The sequence below is a fragment of the Cadophora gregata genome (assembly GCF_030347475.1).
Source record: "Cadophora gregata isolate MNR1 chromosome Unknown scaffold_5, whole genome shotgun sequence".
Classification (NCBI taxonomy): Eukaryota; Fungi; Ascomycota; class Leotiomycetes; order Helotiales; family Ploettnerulaceae; genus Cadophora; species Cadophora gregata.
The window spans coordinates 1398573-1415075 of NW_026695928.1; the positions used below are offsets into that span (position 1 = coordinate 1398573).

A 16503-nucleotide genomic window follows, 5' to 3' on the forward strand; every position below is an offset into this window, starting at 1 on the left:
CAAGAACTGGCCAAATCGCAGTCTCTTCTCAGCAGTACCAAAAAAACCGAACCTCAAATTCCTTGACAAGAATCCATATCGATGTTCAGCCTCAAGACGCTCCGTCTCCTCAGATCCTGTATTCGAACTCTCTCATTTTCATCCAACGCATCAACTCAGGAGAGCCCAAACCACGACCAGTATCTGTATTATCAAACTCTGGACCATTCTTGAGTCGTTGAATTTCTGCAGGCCCGAAAGCACGAGTGTGGCGCTTCACACCTCGTAAGCAGCGGTACGAATCACCTGGTCTTTTACATGGTGATTCATCATCCCTGCGGTCTTTTGACAGTACTGAGAGACAACTTAGTATAAAATGGGAAGAAGTTGGGCGGATAGCAAATATCGTGGACAAGGAAACCTACAGTTGAACACGCCTCGTTCGTTGAAGAGGTTGGACAGACGTAATTTCGACAGGTTTGGTAATTGAGCAATGTGTTTGATTACACGCTCCCAACTTCCAGATGTCAGATTCATTTCGTCGATAGTGAGATCTGAGATTGTTTGATGGTTATCGATAAATTTCGCCAACGACTGCTCAGATGCAGGCAGACCGCGGAAGAAGACCTGTGTCAACAAAGGCAGTTTCACCTCATTCGCGATATGGTCCATAACTTTGTGATAGACAGCGGATGTGCCGCGCAGCGTGTTAGTCATGTGAAGATCAAACGCGTCGAGTCGGGGCATATGGCCGAGCATGCGGGCCACACCAGGAAAGTTATCTTCCATAGTGGCTTCGACATTCTCGTTTGAGTATTGACCAGCGTCAGATCCCTATGTAATAATAGTTCGAGTCAGCAAGGAAAAGGAATCAGTCAGAGGTGGGTAATGAGGCAGCAATCACCATCAAATTGTGGTACGCTGCATCTGCACCCTCGAGTCCGTCCCTTGCTGCTTCAATCTTCGAGAGATCAGTTTGAACCCTGGTAGAGAAGCTGAGTGCAAAGTTCTCGACTGAATTAAAAGCCGATCTGAAGCCGAGTGAAGCCTCGAGTTTTGCCATGTGGGAGGTCACGTCGAAAGATGGAACACTGCACCGGGGCGTTTCGCGGTATACGAGTAGCGTTTTCAGCGACAGCTCACTTTGTGCAATTGCAGACGTCGTGATCTGGTAAACTTCGGATGCACGGATGAATACTGGATGCCACTCTCCAGCCTGAGCAGCAGAGACCTGCAGATAACGGCCTTTTGTAACGCATGCGTCCAGGTCGATCATGTCTAAGGTCCCAAATAGGCGTAAGACCGCGGCCAAAGCATCAATACTTTCAGGTATCGTCTGAGTGCGCTGATGGATCTGTTGAGCGTGCATCCATACTAGATCTGATTCGGCTTGAGCAAGTTCATCATCTGTAAGTGCTGGTTCTGTCATGGAAGTAAAGGGCCCGTTCACCTCCACGATCCGACGTCTCTTGGTTTTAACCATACGGTCAAGCTCTGAGGTGTCAAAAGCCGTAGCCATCACAACCATTGTCTCCACAGCTGAGCGCAGCTGGGGATGTGATGCCAGCTCCCGAAGCTTGTTTAGACTTTCGGTGCTGAGATCTGTGGTCTGATGGGCGACGAAGGTCTTGAAACGGGGACCAATAATAGCAAGATACCTGCAGGACAGCCTGGTATTCTTGATATCCACCAGTTGCAGATTCTCGAGAATTATTCCAAGGATATTCAGTGGCATAGAACTCAGAGCAGATGATTGCTTGGCCATGGTGAATGCTTTTTTACCACTTGTGCTCAGAACTTGAGGCACGATCTGTACCTTCTACTAAGAGCTTTTTTTGAGGGGGGGAGGGGGGTTTCAAAGATGACTTTGATAGCATTGTTGAATCTTGTTGAAGCGAAAGCTGCGACATATAAGGACCCGACCAGGGTTGCGGCGCAGCAGATGGTTGCCTTAGACCACGTGCCTTTGATCTACCCAAGGTAAGGGACGTAGGTAACGACTTAGGTAGACGTGCTTGTTCCACCTGCAAGTGATTCATTGCTAATGAACAGGCATGACACAGAGCGGAAGAAGGATGTTCTTGTTGCTAACATGGGGGTTTGATTCATGCCCATAAGAATAGCGGTTCTGTTACTCCACGACATGTTGATCGCCCCTTCCAATACCGCATCTCGGCAGTCGAATATGCCAGTTCAGACTACCACACTCTCATTCCGTGGCTTGTCTTTGAGCATGATTCTGCCTCCAGTCCAAATGAATGTCGTGATAGCACAAACGCCACTCAGTATCGCCATGGACCAACCCATTGTACCCCAGCCTGCATTTTCCACTGTGAATCCAGCCCACAAGGGACCGATCAGTGTGCCCACAGCAAAAGCAAAATTGAAGAGCCCAAATCCTTGGGCTGCAGCTCCCTTCTTTCCCATGCTGCCAGGCTTTTTCTTCTCCTCAAGTGCCACTGCGTGATCGATTTCGGCCATGAGAGGTGCCATGACAAGAGTCAAGAAAGCTCCGATGAGCACGAGGAGAGCACAGAGAAGCACCTTTTGACCAATTGAATTGTACGTCACGAAACGCATGAGCACCCAGCACGGAGCAGAGCCCAGTAGGCCTGCTGTTGTGATGAACCTGGAGCCATATTTATCGGAGAAGCCACCAACAAGAGGAGAGGCCATGTGTGGGACAACCAAACAGATGAAAATCAAACCCGCGCCAGTAGAGTTCCAATCAAAGACATCATTGACGTAAAGAGGAAGTACAGAGTCGAATGAAGCAAGAAAGGTCGAGTAGACAAAGCACCCGAACAACGCCACCAACAGCCGTGGGACCAGAAGTAAAGCGAGGAGAGGGGGAAGATGCTTAGTCGCCATTGGTAGAGTTCTCGTTGCTGTCCTTCCGGGTGCTGCCTTTTCCGATGTAGAATATTCATCCAGAGCTGGTGCAGACTGTATCTCCATTCCCACAGTATGCTGAGGGGACATCTCCTCGCCGTTCGATGGGATCCTGGGCAACCACTGTTGAGCGGCACTTTTCTCGATCATAAAGAGACGCAGAAGGATATCTAGACCAATTATGGCAAAGCCAATTGCGAATACAGAATAGTATCCGGAATGAGCATATACTACACCACCAAGAAGAGGACCAGTAAGGGAGCCTAAACTAGTCGCAGCCGCCATATAACCCATGGCCTGACCAATGTCTTCTTTCGGAACAGTATCTGATAAAAGTGCCAGACCGACCGTCCAGACAACGCTTGCCGAAAGCCCTTGTAGAAGCCTTCCTGTGATAAGAACAGCTAGTGAAGACCCTGCACAAAGCATTGCCGTTGAACCTCCAAGAGCCAATAGACCCAGCAACAGTGGCACGCGGCGGGAAGTTGACCTGTCAGCAAACCAGCCGAACAGGGGGCTTCCAACTGCAAGAGCTGCACCGTACACACTCAAAAATATGGAAGTCCAACGTTGGACATCCTCTTCCTTAACACCAGCTCTGACGGTCAGAGCAAACGGCAAAACAGGTACAACAACCGAATAGAGGAAGATATCCTACTTGGTAAGCGATATCAGATGACGACATCAGATGTAGAGCTTACAGTGAAGACAGCAATTGCAACAGTACATGTAATGAAGGCCTTTGAGGAACGAACTTTCAAGAAAGGTGGTGGCCCAGCATTCCCAACTCTGGTGCCGTAAACAAAAGTACTGAAGCCATCTGCTGTAAGCATTGTGCAAGATACTTCAGAAATCAAAGCGGGGATAAACTGGATATAATCGTCGCATCGAGCAGGTTTCGAGGTGGGATACCGAGAAGCTTTATTCCAGACCCAACCCCCACTTCTCCAGAGCCTTAGGCTCACCGATAGACTGTTGATGATCAAGTGCCAATGCCAGAACGTAGACTGGGGATTTACGGGTCCCGTAATCCCCGAATCTCGGCTCGAGGCCCAGAACTGGAACAAACATCATCAAGCCATCAGGAGCACAAAGCGGGCAATAACGACTGCCTCCTCTGATTCATGTTTCAGTTTCAGTATTAGTTGGTAGGTAATTAATAATCTTGCCTGTAGAGGAGGAAAATTGTGAAAGAAGACTTCGGCCGAGTCAAGTCCACCAAGCCCACGTCAAGTCAGCCTGTCAGCCTGTCAGCCTCGTCAGCCACATTTCCGCTGGTGTGGCTGAAACTTCGACTGCTGCTAGCGGCCGCTGGTGGGGGAAATGTTATGGGAAAAAATGCTTCCAGGAAAGCACGATAACGGCTTGACTTGCCCGCCACGAACTGAAGCAATCAGCTTTCAACAAGATGCCTCACCGTGCGTCTTCCCCTGCGGCGTCAGAAAATGAGTTCGATATCACCAAATCTCTGTTCCAAGACGATGTCAACGGCGACGATGAAGACTTTGTGCTCCCAAGCAGCAAAGATTTAGGAGTTCTCGATGCTGGTGGGATTTTGGATTTGGAGAGCGATGGAGAAGGAGATGAAGCTTTTATTGCGGCTAAGCAGGCTGCTTCAAATCGAAAGGCATCCAATGTAAAAGGAAGAAGTGTCAAGAAAGGTGGTGGATTTCAGGCAATGGGTAAAACAGCTTCATCTTTCACCTAGAAAACCTCTCTAATTTTGTACAGGTCTCAATTCACATCTGTTGAAGGCAATTAGTCGAAAAGGATTCTCAGTGCCTACTCCGATTCAGCGAAAGACTATTCCCCTGGTTCTCGATCACCAAGATGTCGTGGGTATGGCAAGAACTGGTTCTGGAAAGACTGCCGCTTTCGTCATTCCGATGATTGAGCGATTAAAGTCGCACAGTGCCCGAGTAGGAGCGAGGGCATTAATTCTGTCACCATCTCGAGAATTGGCGCTACAAACATTGAAGGTTGTAAAGGAGTTTGGACGTGGGACGGATTTAAAGTGCGTTCTCCTTGTTGGTGGAGACAGTCTGGAAGAGCAGTTCGGTTTCATGGCAGGAAACCCTGACATTGTAATTGCAACGCCAGGTCGTTTCCTGCATTTGAAGGTTGAGATGTCTCTAGATCTCTCATCCGTCAAGTACGTGGTATTTGACGAAGCAGATCGCCTTTTCGAGATGGGTTTTGCTGCCCAACTTGCCGAGATTCTGGTGGCTTTGCCAACCTCGAGGCAGACACTTCTTTTCTCCGCAACGCTTCCAAAGTCGTTGGTGGAGTTTGCCAGGGCTGGTCTACAGGAGCCTAGTCTTGTCCGTCTGGATGCCGAAAGCAAGGTATCGCCTGACCTCGAAAGCGCATTTTTCAGCGTCAAGAGTGCAGAGAAAGAAGGAGCTTTACTTCACATCTTGAATGATCTAATAAAGATGCCTACCGGCCTACCCGAGGCTGCTGTCAAAGCGGCTGCAGATGGAAACAGCAAGAAGCGCAAAAGAGAATCCGGTGGACCCAATCCTAGACAAAAGCCAACTGAGCACTCAACAATCATATTTGCAGCTACTAAACATCATGTCGATTACATTGCGTCACTTCTCCGCCTCTCCGGATTTGCAGTCTCACACGCTTACGGATCCCTGGATCAGGCAGCACGAAACGAGCAAGTTGAAAATTTCCGCACAGGGAAATCTAATATCTTAGTGGTTACGGATGTCGCTGCCAGAGGTATCGATATTCCAGTTCTTGCCAATGTGATCAACTACGATTTCCCTCCACAACCAAAGATCTTTGTCCATCGGGTTGGTCGTACAGCAAGAGCCGGAAAACGTGGTTGGAGTTACAGTCTTGTCAGAGATACAGATGCACCATATTTGTTAGATCTACAGCTCTTTCTCGGCAAGAGATTACTACTGGGAAGAGAAAGTGGGGACTCGCCAAATTATGCAGAGGATGTTATTGTTGGTGCGCTGTTCCGAGACAAGCTCGAGGCAAACTCGGAATGGATCACGAAACTGCTAGGGGATGATGATGATCTAAGCGCTCTTCGAGGTGTTGCCGCGAAGGGAGAGAAGCTGTACATCAGGACTAGAAATTCAGCCTCCAGCGAAAGCGCAAATAGAGCCAAGGAGGTAGTGGCATCGAAAGGATGGATGCAATTACACCCTCTGTTTAACGATGCAACAACCTCGACTGAACAGGCCCGAATCGACATGCTTGCACGTATCAGCGGTTTCCGCCCACAAGAAACCGTCTTCGAGATTGGAACAAGAGGAAAGGCCGGTCACGGCGAAGCTGCCGAGATGATGCGAGCCCGAAGAGAGAAGATCATTCCAAGAAGGCAAAAAGAGGAAGACGAGAAAGCAGCTGTAAAAGCTGAAGCAGCCATTGCCACTGCCGACATCGATATGGACGCATCTCCCTTCGACGATGAAGAAAATGAAGTCGAGCTTGAAGCAGCTGATGACGATGATGATGACGAGATGGACGTCACCGTGACGGGTGGCAATAACGACAACATGTCAGAAGCATCCTCCGCAGACCTCGAACTAACTTTCTCGAAATCCTCCCAAAAAGGCAAAGGCCGTAGCCTCTCTTACAAAGATTCTGAGAATTTCATGTCGTACACACCGAAGAACCTCAATGTAGCCGAAGAGCGCGGCTATGGCGTGCATTCTGGCTCTTACAATACCGCATCTCAGAACTCAAATTTCGTGGAGGCCGCAAGAGGCGTGACGATGGATCTGACCAACGACGATGGCGCCAAGAGTTTTGCCGAGCCTGCGCGAGCGAAGGGCATGCGATGGGACAAAAAGAACAGTAAATATGTGGCACGAGCCAATGACGAAGATGGTTCGAAAGGAAAGAAGATGATCCGCGGTGAGAGCGGACAGAAAATCGCAGCCAGTTTCCAGAGCGGGCGGTTTGATAGATGGCGTAAGGCGCATAAGGTTGATCGACTGCCGAGGACGGGCGAGGCGGAGCGAGAGGGTGCTGGTGTCACAGGTGGTGTTGGGAGAGGCTTTGGCACGAGATACAAGCATAAGCAGGAGAAAGCACCAAAGGATGCCGATAGATACCGTGACGATTTCCATGTCAGAAAGAAGAGGGTGGAAGAGGCTAAGGAGAAGAGGATTGGTAAATGGAAGGATGGGTCTGGCAAGCAGGAGATCAAGAGTGTGGGCGATATCCATAAGGAAAGACAACTGCAAGAGCAGAAGAGGGCGAAGAATGCTAGACCGGCGAAGAGGAGTAAGAGGTAGATATTGTTAGGGAGGTCTGTGATTTGACAGTAGTCTTGCATTCAGATACCCCTAGCCCTGGCAATGTTACTGCATTGGTACAAATTTTGAAATGACCGAAAGAAATTCTAGGCCCCTCGGGTAGACCCAGGAAGCACAGGTTCAACTATGCAATGCATTCAAACGGGGCGAGCGCAAGGAGCGGCCTTGAAAATGTCAAAATAGCAAATCGCCCGGCCAAATAGAGTCTTGTGGTCCCCTCCATATTTGCATCTGCAAGACGGCGCATTACAAGTCAAATCCAATCGAACGCCCTACATACGATCCAGCCTACCGTATGCCCTTACAGCCCTAACGCCAGGGTATAACCAGTAGTACACAAGTGACCTTTTCATCAAACAATGCTCCCAAACTCTCAAAGACTTCAAGGAATTAAAGCAAGCATAGCTTAGTAAGTCAAGAAGACTGGACCTCATGCCAGCTTCCCTGTCCACCACCCCTTCGATCTTGACCGAAATCTCGATCACGTCGCTGGCCATGGCGGTTCTTGGGAGATGATTCTCTTCTCTTCTCCCTTCTGGCCCTCTTCCGTCTCTTTTCGTCCTCTGTCAATTTTGCCAGTTCTTCTTCCATTTTGTCATCATACTCTCGCTCCCTCTTCAAGTCCGGTATATCCTCGGCTAGCAATTCTTTGCGCTGTTCGGCTGAGATTTGCGCAGCAGGACTCCAGGCTTCTTGGTCTCGGGTATACCGGTGAATCGAATTGGATGTGTGTAGTGGCTTGGCATGTTGATGATGTTGATATTCATGTCCGTCATTGGCAGCGGGAAATCCATAGTCGTTTGGTGGCGTAGGGACAGTTGGGGGTGGCTGATAGTCGGGATTTGAGGTACCGTAAGGGTCAGATTGACTTCGACTGTGCATGTGAGGCGACTGAGACTTGTGCGGCTGCTCTTCGTAGTTGAAATCGTCAGCAGAGTCATCTCGCCATGAATCGTATAGAAGAGAATCTGTCCCAGGATGGGGTACTGCTGGGTAAGCATGCTGACCAGGATGAGGACTCGCCAAAGGGGGGTTCGATGGGCCTGCTTCACCCGAGGGAGGACTTGGTGATGACCAGCGATTGAGAGGCGAGTTGCTGATGGTGACAGAAGTTAGAAAGCGTGATTTCTGGTGATATTTGGTAGCTTCATGGTAAAAGCCATTCACAAACTAACCTTGTTGGTAGTGGAGATCCCCACACTGCTTGAGTAGAATAGTTATCGTCTTGCATGGTTTCCCCTCCGGCCTCACTGGTACTCGCTTCTGTTTGGCCTAATGTGGTTCCGCTCCTGAGACGCATCCGGGAACAAAGTTTAACTAACTGGTCAACAGAATCCAATACCTAGTTGATGATACATGCCATCGTTTGAGCATGGTGAGGAAGTGAGAGGCTAAAAGCAAGACTATATACCATGGCCATCATTCGCTCGTAGTAGCTCACTGGATCCACACCCTGTCTGAGTACGAAAGGTACCGGCGATTGCCTGACACAGCAAGATACATGCTGTGCTTAATACTGGATGCGAATTGCTTCACCGAGAGGGAAGAGCCGTTTGCCTTCAGTGGCGCCCGGTATCCAGCTCAACAAGGCCACACAAGGGCACCGGGTGAGAAGCCGCTCGATCCCGACCCCGGTCCCTGATGCGCCATATTGCAAGGCAATTATCTGACAAAGAGAAATATAATTGCAGTGTTAAAAGTGAAGGAATTAGTCGCCACTGCTGCCCATTTCGAGATATGCGAGGCAATGTTGAGCTGGAAAAGTTGTGGTTGACAGGGATTTCGGTAAGGTCAGATATCAAGAGTACTGCTGTTAGTGTCAACTATAAGGCTGTAGCTGCTAGAAGTTCGATGAGTACAGTGGCTGAGCCGAGTCGACGATGGGATTCGGGACGATCCGGTGCGAGAAAGTCGATATCGTGATGGGGATCTCGGCCCCCATAAGGCGGATAACCACATCCAGTCACATTTCTTGCCAGACTGTGCCATTCCACGAATTGAACATGTTTCGTTAAACTATAACGTTGCTTCTGCCAGTTGGAATTAAGTTGAAAATTGCCGCGTAGTGCGAAGCATAAATGCGAGCATTTCTGTGAGAACAAACACAGCCTCGAGTGTGACCTTTCTGAGCACGTTAGATGCGCCTTGCAGCCTAACGGCAGCGAGTGAAGTCCCAAGATTTTCGGCGCCGCTGTTGGAGGCTCGTTTTTAAAACAGATCAGTTTTCACTCGTCTTAAAGGGCCCTGCATTTGCATTAATGTGTGTTTTGCGGCGGCCGGCACCATAATTACGACATTTCTGCCATTTTTTTTTTCTGGCGACACCGGGGATATGCATATTTCCTTCCTGATCCCACGTCGCTAGCTGAAGATGAATCATATTTTAGCACCTTCCATCATTGAGCAGAGTCGCTCTAGCTTTCAGCACTTGAAAGGTACAGCCAGCACTAGCTGATCGCAACAAGGAAGAGTAGACAAAGGTTTCGCATGGTGATCGTGAGCCAAACGGATCAATCCCATTTAAAGTTTGGAATTGAAATGCACGCGAGGGATGAAAGAGACGAAGTGCAGTACTGACAGAATCAAATAAAAGCATAGAAAATCCGGACCACAGAGCAAACTTCTGCTCACCGTCCCCGAGCTACCACGGGGAATGACTTAGGTGGCGGCAGACGAGAGCAGCCCAGTTACGGGATTGTACGTTGGTTTCTTCAATCAGATACAGTTGACAAGTACGCGCAAATGATCAGAAATTTGGGGCTGCAATTGATGCCATGATGATTCGGGTTCAAATAATTGATATGACAAGGCTTCGGATGATAGAGAAAACACAAATGCAAGAGCAAAAAACAGAGCTTTCCATACACGCCGGACGAATTGAGATAGTTCTGTATTGTCGGAAAAAGTCATGAGGTATATATGGTGCAGGACAATTTGGGCAGCTCAGTTGAAGAGGATAGAGCATAAAGAATTGAAGAGCTGACTTTCATGAGTGAGAACCTTGGCGGCCACAGTCTTCATAAAGCAGAATGGACGACTCGGTGGGTACGAGACACTGGACTGTCCCGAAATGAAGTGGCAACGCTAGGACGATTTCGAGACTTACATTCGGTTTAAAGTATGTCCTGTCCACGGAGAAGGCTTTTTTTGGTGGTGGTGGCGCAGCCTCACATCATAGCAAGACCGCTCCGGTGACTGTTCCAACCCCTGAATCGTTGTTCATCTTCTGAGTAAGCTTGCAAGGCACCATTTCAGTGAGTTTATGCTTAATTGTATTTTGCAAAAGTCGACAAAGCATCAATTGGCCGACATCTTAACCATGGTTATGCTCCTCGATTGCAGATGCCTCCAGATTTGGTATCATTTTTGCCCATTCCTTACTCCAACAAATGCCTTTCCTATCCAGAAACGGTACTCAATGCTCGGTTGATGTTCAGTCAAGATTTTCTCTCTTCTCCTTTCGCTCCTTTCTCTTGTAGACCAGGAATCGGCCAAGATTGAGGATTGCTTCGTCTGCTCTAGAGCGCAACTCGCCAAACTTTCGCTTGTCGATTGACTTTGCGAGCTTCTTCGCCTGGGGCTGAATATCCTCGAGATGCTTGGAGAAGTTATCACCCCAGAAGACGGTTTCGTCGAATGCATAAGACTTGTCAGCGTAAATGTCGAAAAGCTGGTTCAGAGCTTCGACGGTATCGGCAGCTGGAACATCTGGTAGAGCAGACAAGGTGGTGAGGAGGAATATACCGATTTCACGATTGAGTTCAACAGGCGCAGGATCCATGGCGAGACTTCCAAGAACACCAATACACTTTACACCTAGTCCCTGGAATGCGTCGGTGTCGTCTTCTGCCTTTGACTGTCCACTTGAAGCGCCATCCAAGCTCTTCGATGCTTGGTAGAGGGCCATAAACTTTCTCTGCTCTTCTGACTTGAGTTTGATCGCGCCTTTCACACTGCGAGCAACAGCCCATGCAAGACTGGTGATCGATGAAGCGAGCTCAATGTCAGCGGTATTCGAAGCCAGTACAGGACCAATGATTTCATTCCAGATATTTTGAGCGACAGCGGTCCAAGATTTTTGAAGACTTTTCAGATGGCCTGTTGAGAAATCTATAGTCGAGATAGTCCAAGCAATGTTGTTCAAAGCAGACAGTGCGTGCTCCTGGAGAGGACTGTTTGCAACTTGTATTTGGCGCACCAAAGATAGCAGCTGCGGGGCCACAAGTCGTACCAGAAGACCAAGGGTTGCCTCCTCGCTGGGCTTGTCTTCCTCATTAGAATCATCGCCTAGGACCATCTCCATTTCGGCATCGATCTCATCCTGATTCATCTCATCTCCAGACCCCTCGTCCTTAAATTCCTCTTCTTCATCGATGTCCTTAATATCTAAGTCCTCGATCTCGCCATTGACAGATTCATCAAAGCCCTCGAACTCTGCTTCATTTTTGCTTCCGTGCTCCAAAGCTTCTTGAAGGCTTGTGGCAATTGATGCGGTGATTTCTAAAGCCAGCTGAAGAACCTGGTCAGGGCTGGATGACGGGGCGTGGCCGTTTGTACCGTTGTTCTCAGGGTGAGAATGGGCCATATATTTAACCAATGTTGGGATCAACGTTGCATCTGACGCTCCTTCAACCGGCGTATTGTGGTCGAACCACTTCATGGTAACGAATACATTATGGAGGACCCCGCATGCAGCAATCGAATCAATGGCCTCAGCGTCTTTGATCTGGAGAAGCCTCTTCAACCAGTCTCCTTCCACCACTTGTTGATCAAGTAAATGGTTATCTTCCGTCAGTACTGTCAAACATGCAAGGACCTCGTTCTGGACATGGCTGGGTGTAGAGAAGACAAGTAAACCGAAGAGGAAAGTGATGATGGTAGAATTCTTCGAAATGGCCTCAGCAATTTCTTCTTGGGCTTCAGAGAGAGAAGTAACAAGAGTGATGATTGAGCTTGTAAGGTTCCAAAGGATTTCTTGCTGAGCAGCAGGGAGTTTTGCAAATGGGACGTCTGGAGACTCAATAGTCTGGACGATCTGTAACTGTCAGCGTTCGAGACATTACACAAAGGACTAGCCATGCAGCATACCGTCTTCATAACTCCATCAATGGCAGTCAACACATCTTGTCTATACAAGTGTATGCAGAAGTCTGGTTCCTCCTCGACGGTCAAGTTTCGTAGAATTCCCCAACCATCTGTTCTTGTTTCCAAATTCGAGTCTGTCAGGGTTTGTTCAAATAATATTCGCACAATCTGTTCCCTCAACAACAGCTTCCTAGACTTCTGATCCTCCACAAGGTTTGTAATAGCACGCGCTGCCGCCGACCGAGCTTTCAGATCTGGGCTCTGCAAGTCTTTGAGGACGGGAAGAATGCGCTGGTCACGAATGGCAGCGAGTTCTGGATCTGCGATGGGTTTGGCTGTTGGGTTCGCGCGGCTCTTTGTACGGTTTCTGGGCTTTGATTTGCCCATCTTGACAGGTTCAGACGTATATCGTTAATGGTGGGAGAAAGTTGGTTCTCGAACCTCGAATTCTGCCAAAACTTTTTGTGCTGCCAGCACCCAAAATGTTTATCGGCGGGGTGCCGATAAGGTGAATAGACCGTGCGCTTATCGCACAACCCCTTCAAACGCCGCTCTGCACGACTGCTCGGGTCTCACATGGAGCACCCATGTGTATGTACTATGTTGTGACTGCTCGTATAGCTGCTGGAGAAGAACATTTCCTGGATGAATCCTCTGACGGGCCTTTACATGGTCATGCTGAAGGACACTTGGTGAGTTCCTGCATGAGGGAGTATCAGGAGGGCAGGAGGGGTACAGGAATTGCTAGAGCCACTCTTCCCGTACCTTGAGCAACCCCGCTAAAATAGGGGCAGCTCGCTGGTCGCGTCTGCTTTGTCCAAGCGCGAGGTATTTTTGTCCCCTTGCGGCATTTCTTCCCACACATAAGACCTGGAGCCCCCTCTTCACAATGTCTGCAACTACTACAATCACTCAGGCTGAGCCCATTACGGCCCAGAGCATTCTGCGTCTGTTCCCCGACATCGATACAAGCTCCGCAGAGTTGGATGGCCATGATGCAGAGCAGATTAGATTGATGGACGAGGTGTGCATTGTTCTCGACGAAAATGACAAGCCTATTGGAAACTTCAGCAAGAAGATCTGTGAGTTGGTAATAGAACAGTCATGTTACTGAGACTAATGAGTTTAGGCCATCTTATGACCAATATCGAAAAGGGACTTCTTCACCGCGCATTCTCTGTCTTCCTGTTCAATTCCGACAATGAGCTGCTCCTTCAGCAGCGCGCGACCGAGAAGATTACCTTCCCAGATATGTGGACAAATACCTGCTGCTCGCATCCGCTTGGAATCCCAGGAGAAGGAGGTGTCGAACTGGAAGAGGCTGTCGCAGGTGTAAAGAGGGCCGCCATCCGCAAATTGGACCACGAACTCGGTATTCCCGCTGCACAAGTTCCCTTCGAAGAATTCAAGTTCTTGACAAGAATCCACTACAAGGCGCCTAGTGATGGCAAATGGGGCGAGCACGAGAGTGAGTAGGGGGATATCCATTCAGAGTAGAGAGGCCCAGGCACCTCAGATACTAATAGCTACAACCACTAGTTGATTATATCCTCTTCATCAAAGCCAATGTCGATCTCAAACCCAACTTGAACGAAGTCCAAGATACGAATTATGTTACTGCGGACGGATTGAAAAAGATGTTCGAGGACCCCACCTTGAAATTCACTCCATGGTTCAAGCTTATCTGCAACTCCTTGCTTTTTGAGTGGTGGGAGCACCTGGACAGCGGATTGGAGAAGTACATGAACGAACAGGAAATCCGGAGAATGTGATGAAGCTGCAGGAGACCATGTTTGGTGCATTGATGGCGTTGGCATACATGCGGGGCTTGCTCTTGGAATGATTATGAGTGGGAGAGTCAACCTCATTTCAAGCCTTGCAGGAGAAGTATTGGCCCACAACTATTGACGAGGACAGGTGATATACCCTTGCAGACAGACTCAATACATTGAGCATTGCATGCACTTTCAGCAATACGCTCACTGGGCAGGATGCTCCTCACGGAGCGGTCAAAAGATTCAAGTCTTGGTTGCAGGGCCTAAAAACAGGTAGGTGGGGATTGTCATGCTGCTCTGTGCCAAATTCCTCCTCTTCATCTTGATACGAAGTTGAGATCAACAGATCCAACAAGGGTAGTCCAGTCGATGTCTTTTCCCTATCAATTCCAGGTTGTTGTCTCTCCCACGTACAGTTACTCCAGGCTTTGCCCCCTAGACTTATTCTGTGCTTGATTTCTCGCCTTAGGTTTCGAAGGGTCCATGCCGCTAGCTGAAAGCAGGAGGGCCAGCCGAGCCTCCAAACGACGGCCGAGACCGAGATAATGGAATGTAGTGCTCTGTTATCAATTCCAGCCAAATTTCTCTGTTCCCAGAGAAAGCTTTAAAAGATTTGTGATTCAATTCTGAAGTCAGATTTCATCGGATTGGCCGTCCAAGATTATGTGACATCTCGAATCCAGGGCACAACCACAAACCGAATCTGTTCAACAATGGCTATCAGCGGATGGCCGGGATTCTGTGGTTGGACGCCATTTCACGAAGGCTTCCCTAGTGTTAGTGGGGGAAGCGGGCATCCTTGGACAGGCGTCTCAGGCGACTTCCTAGGGTCGAGAAACAATTATAATAACCCTGGCCCATCGCTGACTCTCATCGTTCTCTCACCAGTTACGCCTCACTCTGATCATTCTGAATCTATCAAACAGTGAAAATTGCCTGTGCCTCCTCAAGATTTCGATCAGACTCCAAATATTCGCTACCCGACTCGCCCATCATTCAACGGCACTGAAATAGCTGTTTCCGATATACCCGCTCTCTCAAATCCCAGATTCGGCATACATATTAAAAATCTACAGCCGCTGGTCAAAGCAGTCCGACCATCTATCCCAGCTTCCCTACCCGAGATCTCAGAAACTCAACATTGATGTCGGTTGACATACGCCAAAGTCTCAACTGTCTGCGTTTCCCATCTCGATACGAAACCGTGTCGAGAACGCAGCTTTCTAAACAACATACAGGTGATTCAACAAGACCAGCAGAACCATGTGGGTTTTCCCTGTTACTATATTGTGCCAAATCTGATCGCTGAAAGAAACCCCACACCCAAAGAACAGTCAACCCAAACCGCAATCATGGCGGCGCAAACTAATAGCAATGATAATGCCACGACCATTACTCTTGAGAAGAACCGTAGTCTCTCTCCTTCAACGGGTGAGGAAGTCCGCCTTCTCGATATTTCGGAGTATGAGCAGGCCGCTCAGTGCCTTGCTGAGGCCTTCGCCGTTGATGAAGTTGCGAGATACTTCATTGATACCGATGACATGGTCAGCTACACAGAAGAGTATAAGTACAAGATGCACTGTGATATCTTGCGCTACATCACTGCAGCTCATTGCTACAAAGGCATTGTGACGACGATTGGGCCGAATTATGATGCTGTTGCCCTTTGGTAAGCATTTCAGACTTTTACATACCAACTAGCTTTGGGAGGATTCAAGCGGTATGCACCAACTAATGCAACACCAACAGGATGCCGCCAGGAAAGAACATGGACGATCTGTGGACCATCTTCCGATCCGGCATGTGGAGACTCTGGTACAAGCTCTCCTCGGAAGGCAAGACACGGTTCTACGACGAGTTCCTGCCACTCCTTCACGAGACCAAGCACAGCATCATGGGTGGCCGTGACGACGACTCCTACTATCTCGTCTACATCGGTTCGAAACCTAGCGCACGCGGCAAAGGCTACGCTAGGAAGTTGATCGAGCACATCACTGCCAGGGTAAGCTTGGTATCCTTTTTACCAATGATGACCCACTCCTTGCCTATGCGAGATCTTGTGTGCATACTAACGATATCATGACAGGCCGATTTCGAAGGCAGAGCAACCTATCTCGAATCCAGCGCTGCGAGCAACTTGCCCTACTACAGCAAGTACGGCTTCGAGCACATCACTGATATTGAGCTAAAGCGTGGCGAGGAGCCAATCAAGTTGCATATCATGGTGAGAGAGCCGCAGAGCATGGCTGAGAGCTCGAAAGGGACATTGAAGGTTTAGGTTCAGGGTGACGATGTATGATGATGGGTTGTAACATCATCTTATGAATTATGATTATGCTTGGGATTTTTGGTTCTTTTGGTATTTGGGTTCACGAAGCATCAGATTGGATACGAGAATGCACTTTGTTGTGGTTCTATTGAGTGCATTTGAGACTTTACGTTACTTTCGGCATAGGCAATACAGTCTTCTATAATATTATACCTCA

The 16503-nt window shown here is 48.7% G+C and overlaps 6 protein-coding genes across 6 annotated transcripts; 2 read left to right on the forward strand and 4 right to left on the reverse strand.

The window, feature by feature from the left end:
• Positions 1-109: 109 nt before the first annotated feature.
• ONS95_011229 (uncharacterized protein) lies at positions 110-1744 on the reverse strand (the record flags this gene model as incomplete). The annotated part of the gene is made up of 3 exons (XM_058504831.1): positions 110-333; positions 405-813; positions 884-1744. The coding sequence occupies 3 exons, from the start codon at positions 1742-1744 to the stop codon at positions 110-112; spliced, it is 1494 nt and encodes a 497-aa protein (XP_058359387.1).
• A 428-nt stretch (positions 1745-2172) lies between these two features.
• On the reverse strand, positions 2173-3704 carry ONS95_011230 (uncharacterized protein; the record flags this gene model as incomplete). The annotated part of the gene is made up of 2 exons (XM_058504832.1): positions 2173-3525; positions 3573-3704. The coding sequence occupies 2 exons, from the start codon at positions 3702-3704 to the stop codon at positions 2173-2175; spliced, it is 1485 nt and encodes a 494-aa protein (XP_058359388.1).
• A 395-nt stretch (positions 3705-4099) lies between these two features.
• DBP10 (ATP-dependent RNA helicase dbp10) lies at positions 4100-7136 on the forward strand (the record flags this gene model as incomplete). Its single annotated transcript, XM_058504833.1, has 2 exons — positions 4100-4553; positions 4603-7136. The coding sequence occupies exons 1-2, from the start codon at positions 4280-4282 to the stop codon at positions 7134-7136; spliced, it is 2808 nt and encodes a 935-aa protein (XP_058359389.1). The 5' UTR covers positions 4100-4279.
• A 435-nt stretch (positions 7137-7571) lies between these two features.
• ONS95_011232 (uncharacterized protein) lies at positions 7572-8457 on the reverse strand (the record flags this gene model as incomplete). Its single annotated transcript, XM_058504834.1, has 2 exons — positions 7572-8253; positions 8333-8457. The coding sequence occupies 2 exons, from the start codon at positions 8455-8457 to the stop codon at positions 7572-7574; spliced, it is 807 nt and encodes a 268-aa protein (XP_058359390.1).
• A 2133-nt stretch (positions 8458-10590) lies between these two features.
• ONS95_011233 (uncharacterized protein) lies at positions 10591-13093 on the reverse strand (the record flags this gene model as incomplete). The annotated part of the gene is made up of 2 exons (XM_058504835.1): positions 12246-13093; positions 10591-12192 (listed from the first exon to the last, which is right to left on the reverse strand). The coding sequence occupies exons 1-2, from the start codon at positions 12627-12629 to the stop codon at positions 10591-10593; spliced, it is 1986 nt and encodes a 661-aa protein (XP_058359391.1). The 5' UTR covers positions 12630-13093.
• A 2276-nt stretch (positions 13094-15369) lies between these two features.
• Positions 15370-16295, forward strand: ONS95_011234 (uncharacterized protein; the record flags this gene model as incomplete). Its single annotated transcript, XM_058504836.1, has 3 exons — positions 15370-15686; positions 15767-16019; positions 16104-16295. 3 exons carry the CDS (start codon positions 15370-15372, stop codon positions 16293-16295), a joined length of 762 nt encoding a protein of 253 aa, XP_058359392.1.
• Between the last annotated feature and the right edge of the window lie 208 nt (positions 16296-16503).